This window comes from Balaenoptera acutorostrata, chromosome 1 (assembly GCF_949987535.1).
Source record: "Balaenoptera acutorostrata chromosome 1, mBalAcu1.1, whole genome shotgun sequence".
In the NCBI taxonomy this organism is placed as follows: domain Eukaryota; kingdom Metazoa; phylum Chordata; class Mammalia; order Artiodactyla; family Balaenopteridae; genus Balaenoptera; species Balaenoptera acutorostrata.
The window spans coordinates 33,688,041-33,694,212 of NC_080064.1; the positions used below are offsets into that span (position 1 = coordinate 33,688,041).

General features: G+C 62.0%; 1 protein-coding gene across 1 annotated transcript; it reads right to left on the minus strand.

The window, feature by feature from the left end:
- Nucleotides 1-94: 94 nt before the first annotated feature.
- On the minus strand, nt 95-4,498 carry SLFNL1 (schlafen like 1). Its single transcript, XM_057545975.1, has 5 exons — nt 4,375-4,498; nt 3,023-3,519; nt 1,106-1,612; nt 853-996; nt 95-217 (listed from the first exon to the last, which is right to left on the minus strand). The coding sequence occupies exons 1-5, from the start codon at nt 4,496-4,498 to the stop codon at nt 95-97; spliced, it is 1,395 nt and encodes a 464-aa protein (XP_057401958.1).
- Nucleotides 4,499-6,172: the final 1,674 nt, after the last annotated feature.

The window sequence follows — 6,172 nt, forward strand, 5'->3', positions numbered from 1 at the left end:
CCCATCCTCCTCTGAGCAGCCCAGACTGGCCTTACTGGGGGGACGTAGGGTCAGTAGGACAGCCCTGCGTGTTCCAGGTAGAGCGCTGGGGCCCTCACAGGACACAGCAGGTGCAGGAGGTGGGCTTGTACCGCTGCAGCTGCTGCTGGAGCTGCTCCTTCTCGGCCGTCAGCACCCGCAGCCTCTCCTCCAGCTTGCTCAGCTCGGCCGTCCACTTCTAAGGGGACATCGGAGAAGCGTGCCTAAGCTGACATCATCTCAGAACCGGGGCTGAACTGATGGAGGAGGGGAAGGCCCAGAGAGCCTGGGGGGCCTGCTCAAGGTCTCTGGGCACCGTACTGGCCCTGGCAGGTGGAGGAGCCAGGTCCCCTGACCAAGTCAGCCCTGGGGTCTCGGGGAGAGTCCTGCCAGCATCCCAGACCCTGGGGTGACCCGTCCTCCGCAGCCTGCACAAGTACCAGGGCAGGCTCAGGCTGGCAGCCCCCCGCCATGTCCTTCTCCCTCTCTGTCAGCCCCTTGCCCTCTTCTGTTTTTCTGTCACCTATGTTTCTCTCTTGAAAAGGCTTTTCCTTGGGACTGTGTCCAAGTGCTGTGTCCAGCACTCACTGCCTCCCCGTCCTAAGGGCCTCCGCCCAAACGCAGCCCTCTGGTTTGTCTTAGAACTTCAACATTCCACTCTCCCGGCGGCCCCAGCTACACTGCAGAGGGATACCGGCGGTAACGGGGTTGTTGCAGTCCAGCCCCTGGGGAGCACCAGAGGAAACCCGACGGCTGCGAGCCTACCCAGTGGGTGGCCGGGGGGCCCAGGGCCAGCGTGGCCCCGACCCTGCCTGCCCGGCCTGGGCCACTTACCTGCCTGCCCCACTCCTGGATGGCGCGTACGGACAGGGGGCCCTGGATGCTCCCGTCCCGCCGCAGGAACACCTCCCCCTGGTCCGTCTCGTAGAGCTGCGGCTGGGCCTGGGCCTTGGGGGCGTGCACGCTCAGGCGGATCACCTGGGGAAGGGCAGCGGCAGCTCTGTGGGCACTGCTCCGGCCGGTGTGCAGCCCCAATCCCGCCTCGCTGGCTCCGGGGCAGCCTGGGGGCGCTGGGGGCAGGGCTCACCTTGAGGGGGGTGCCGGTGGCAGAGGTGCTGACCACGGGGATGAAGGTGAGCTTGTAGGCGTCGGGGAAGACCTGGGGCTTGAAGCCCTGCAGGATGGAGTCCACCAGCAGGCGCACGCGGTCCTCGTCGCGGTGGCTGCAGCGGATGCCCTGCACCAGGCCACTGTCCTCCACGCCCACCAGCAGGCTGCCGCCCTCGCTGTTGAGGAAGGCGCACACGTAGCGACGCAGGTGGTGCTTGAAGGCCTGGCTCAGGTACTCGCCGCCGCCCCTCTTGAACTCCACGTTGCGTGTCTCACTGCCCAGGAAGGCGCCCTGGAAGAGGCACTCCTGGCCCAGGATCTCCTGGTGCACGATGGCGCTGTCTGAACGCGTGCCACTGGGCCGGCCCGGGGAGTCCCGCCGTGGGGTGGGGGCCTGGGTAGGAAGGGGTCCGGCGAGCCAGGCCGGCGAGGGGCTGGAGCCCAGGATGGGGCTGGGGCTGGGGCTGGGGCCGCTGTCCTCCTCCTGCTGGGGTGGGGGATAAGAGTGGGGTGTATAGGCCCAGGCAAGAGCCAGGAGCCCTGACCTTGGCGGCCAAAGGAGGGACAGGCGGCCAGAATCCCCCCCTCCACCCACCCCATCCGCCCAGGGCCCAGCCCACACGGGCATCCTGATGCTCCTCCCAGGCAGAGGGGGCTAATTCTGCCCACCATCCCAAGGCCAGTGCGGGAAACCCTGCTGGGTCAAGGGCTGGAACCAGCCAGTGCTCCTCCCCTGAGGCTGCCCTCTTCCCAGGTGAACTGTGGGATGCACATGGGTAGGAGGCGCTCTCCTTCCCGGGTGGGACCTGGGACACCTGCAGCCATTCTCTTCCCACTTGGGTTGCGGGTCAGCCTCTGAGGCGCAGGGTTGGATCATCCCAGGAGACACCTCGGCACCCTGAGGTCCCCTGTGACAGAGCTGCATGTCTCTGAATTGAGAGGGGCTCCCAGAGATGCCACCCTCTTCCTGATCTCCCTGAAAGCCTTGCTGAACCAGTCCTCCTGAATTTCTACTTTCCTCCGGCCTTCCTGAGTCCCTTTCACGGTTTCTGCTCCGTTCAAGGGCTCTGGGAGCAGCCTGCTCAGGGCCGCTTCCCTGCTCTGGGCCTCACCATCGGACTCCCGGCCTCCAGGCTCTCCCCGTCCTATCCATCCTCTTTGCTGACCCCAGATGCAAGTCACACTGTCATTCCTCCCTTAAAACCCTTCCCTAGCTCCCTGCTGCCCTCCAGCCTCCAGAGGTGGCGTCCAGGGCTGGGAGCTCAGTGTGGGCTGGGGTGTAGCGATGAGAGGCACATCCCTACCAGCCCTGCAGCTCCCAGCGGAGACAGACTTAGCGGAGACTTGAGAAAACCACCAACTATCATACAAACATGCCATCAGGCCACAGGTCTTGAAATGTAAGCCCGTTGAGCTGTTTAGCTCTGCAACAGTTTAAATGGCATGGAGTCTTTGTCCGAAGGCTCGTAGATGCAGGGCTCCCTGAGGGCAGGGTGGAGCCTCTACTCTGCTGTACTGCCCGACGGAGCCCGTGTTGGTTTTTGCAACTGAACGGATGAGGTCGGCCAAGGAGAAAGCCAGGACCCTTGCGTATCCTCGTGCCTGGGCTGACCCGGCCCAGAGGCCGGATGCAGACGGGCCCGGGGAGGGTCCGATACTCGGGTCTTCCTTCATGTGCTTCCAGGCTGGAGGCAAACTCTAAGGGTCAGTGTCCCTCCAGTGTCCCTCTGGGACCATAGTCATTTGAGTAGCAGCCCCCAAGTTTGCAGATTTGTCCCCAGTTTCTCAAAGACACCCCTCACCCCCATGCAGCACGGGCCATCCGCACCCAGGCCTCCCGCGAGTGAGGCTCGGCGGCTGGAGGGCCGCCCGGCTCGGGGAAAGCCTCACTTACCTCTCTGCGGTTTGAGGGCTCCCGGCCCTCACCCAGCACCAGCTCCTTCCCGGGGGCCACCAGCTCCTTGATGATCTGGTGCTCCTCCAAGGCCGTGTGTAGGCGCCAGGGCAGGGAGGCCAGGGTGTCCTCGTGGGCGGCCACCTGCACCAGCGCGTAGGCCCTGCGTGGCTGCCTCACCACCTGGATGTGCTCCCGTGCCACCGGCAGCTCCAGCCGCTCCAGGGCGTCTCGCAGCAGGCAGGCGAGCACGGGCACTGAGAACTGGGGGTTCAGGTGGCCCACGTAGAGAACATGCCTGCTGGGAGCCGCCTCGGTACTTGAGTCCTCAGACACGGACTCTTCTGCGGGGAGCTCCTGCAGGGGCCGCTTGCCTGGGGGCTCCATGAGAGGCTCCTGCACCTGTGTCGCGGTGATCTCTTCCTGGAGGTCTCTGGAGGGGTCTCCCTCGGAGGGGCTTCTGGGATTCCTCACCGCTGGCCACTCCTCCCGGGGCCCTGGGCTCTCGGGTCAGCCCAGGGCCTCCCAGGGGACTCGGAGGGGCCAAGGCTCCCGGGAGGTTCACAGATTGGCGGGGGCTGGGTGGAGCCAGAGAGCGAGGGTGGGCAGAGGGCCGGCAGGAAAGGGCTGCCACCCGCCCAAAGCCTCAGACAGGAGAGAGGAGAGTCAGACAGGGCTGAGCCAGAGAACAGGGCATGTGGGCCTGCCGCTCCATCCCACAGGAGGGAAGACTGAGGGCATGTGCTCGAAGCGGGGCAGAGGGGACCAGAACTCAGGTCTCTGAGGCACGCCCCCCCCCCATCCTTTCATTGGCCCCAGTGGGCCTGTCTTCCCTCACCAATCCACAGGCTGGGGCCTCCTAGATGCCTTCAGGGTTTCCTGCCCAGCCTCTAGGCACCAGAGAAACCTTTTCAAGGGGCCTTTGGAGAAGCAGCCTTAACCCAGGGCTCTGAGGACTGGTTGCGGCCCCCCTGGGCTTCTCCTTGCCTGCTCTGAAGCCGGGGTGAACCCCGCAGAGTTTCTGAAGGGGTCAGGCTGGGTCAGAGGGTTTTAGAGTGAGGTTCTTCTGCTTTGGGCACACTGGTGAAAGCTACAGCCCCTCCCCAGAACAATGGCCTTTGCATATATACATACAGTTCGAGGAGGCTCATCTAGACCAGATCCTCTGGTTTGGGTCCAGAGAGCAGAAGTGAGGAGGGGCGGATCGAGGGTCAGAGCTGGGCCCTCGTGTATGTCGCCCACCACCTCCCGCTAGGCCAGGGGTCCTCACTCCTGAGCTGAGCACACATGTGCACACACCAGCCCTTCCACTCGCCCCAATACACCCAGCCTCCGGTCTGCGTGGCAGGTACCGCTGGCCTGCATTTTTTCAGATCGGATCCTTGAGGCAATCAGGGCCTGGGCGCCACCACTGCTGGAGTGGGGACATTCAGGGCAAACGGGAATAGGAGGAATAGGGAGGCCTGTGTCCCTCATGTCCTGATGGTTCCTGGGGGAGAGTGGGAGGTGCCAGCCCTCCGCTCCCACAGACCTCTGCCCCCTGCCCAGCAGCTCCCCAGGGTGCTGGGGGGCTTGGCTCAGGGAGGGGGAACCAGGGCTGTAGGAAGGGGGTGGGGCCTGTGCAGCCACCTCTGTGATCTCAGGAGAGTCAACAATGCTTCTAGGCTTGGCAAGTGAATCAGGAAAAGTCCTCCCTGACTCCCCACCCCAGTGTAAACGGGTATCTAATGCAGCTTCGTGGGGGGGCTTCTTCGGGGCAGCTCCTAGAATCCAGGGACTGAAGACATACTTCCTCCCTCTGTCAGGTCTCTCCGGGCCCTCGTGCCCACACAGGTCCCCACCTCTCACCTCGGTCACCAATCCCAGGCTCCCCTGAGCATTGACAGGGCCCAGCTGCTCCCAGAATGGATCAGGACGCAGCTGGTTCCACGGCTCCCCTGACACCAGGCTCTTCTCTTTGCCAGAGATGGAGGTTGCTGTCCAGAAGAGCCCTGAGAAATAGGTCAAGCCCTGCCATCTCTTTTGAAGGACAGGGTTGTCACCTGCTGTTTGACCGGGGACCAGGACTCGGGTGATACACAGCCTTTGTTAATGCAGAAATCTGTTCTTGGGTGGGTGGGGGCTTTGAAAGTGCTTTTCATGATGCAGGTGTAGGTAGCGCTTTCCCACACTGCTTCTGGAAGTCTCGATGGGGTGAGGGGGCGGAGGGTGTGACCGGAAGCGGATGCTGCAGACCCGGGAAGCTGCTTGACAGCGTGGAGAGAAGGCTGCCTCTTTCTCTGAGCAGCCGTTCTGAAGATGCTGATGAATTTCTTTCCCCGAGAGACCGAGGCAGAAGCTTGGGTGGGGAACTTGAGAAAGGAGACTGTGGCGTGGGGGAAAGGAGGAGGCCCGAGGCCCCAGGTGGTGGCAGTGTGAGGCTCTGGGGAGGGACCCAGCAGCCAGGGCTGACCCGCCTCTGCATCCACAGCCGAGAGTTACGGAATAACGGCTCTAAGCTCTCCAGGCTTCCCCCTCTTCTTCAGGCCTCTCTGGACTCCGCCATCACGAGCTGCTCTCACAGTAACAAGTGGGGCTGTGGCTGTTTTGGACGGTTAACTCGAGTCATGATGAGTTATGCAGAGACAGACAGCTGGCCGGGAGAGGCGCCCTGACAGATGAGCATACACGTGGTTGTACCAGAGAACATAACAAACACGTGAACATAACGTACTTCTCTAGGGGCCTCGCTATCAGGCAGCTGTTTGGCGTGAAATTTCCCAAACTGATTTGAGTGCCAAATCTTTCCCCATTCTTACTGGAAATCTCTTTAAACGATTGTATTACATATTTCCCTGGGCTCTGTTAACAGCCTACGTGAGCTGAACATCAGTTCCACTTCTTTTTTGGTGGGGGTAAAAATTGTCTTTCATCGTAAGCATTTACAAAATGATATTTTACGTACTGAAACGCACCGCGGTGTAAACTGGGTTATTTACAGCATCTCAGGCTAACAGCTGGGTGATGGCGGACACGAGTTCAGCGTTGTGGAACAGCAGCCCGTTTTAGTCCTCTCCCTGGATGTCTGTGACCTTACTGACAACCCCTACTTGGCACTGGAGGAAGAAAACCTCTTGAATTTAAAGTTAAGAACGAAAGGTGGGTGGGAAG

Coding starts and splice junctions, on each gene's coding strand:
- SLFNL1 (XM_057545975.1), bottom strand. CDS start 4,498: ATGAGGGACACAGGCCTCCCTATTCCTCCTATTCCCGTTTGCCCTGAA. Junction 3,520..4,374: donor TGAAAAAATGCAGGCCAGCG/GTACCTGCCACG, acceptor CCGAGAGCCCAG/GGCCCCGGGAGGAGTGGCCA. Junction 1,613..3,022: donor AGCCCTCAAACCGCAGAGAG/GTAAGTGAGGCT, acceptor CCACCCCAGCAG/GAGGAGGACAGCGGCCCCAG.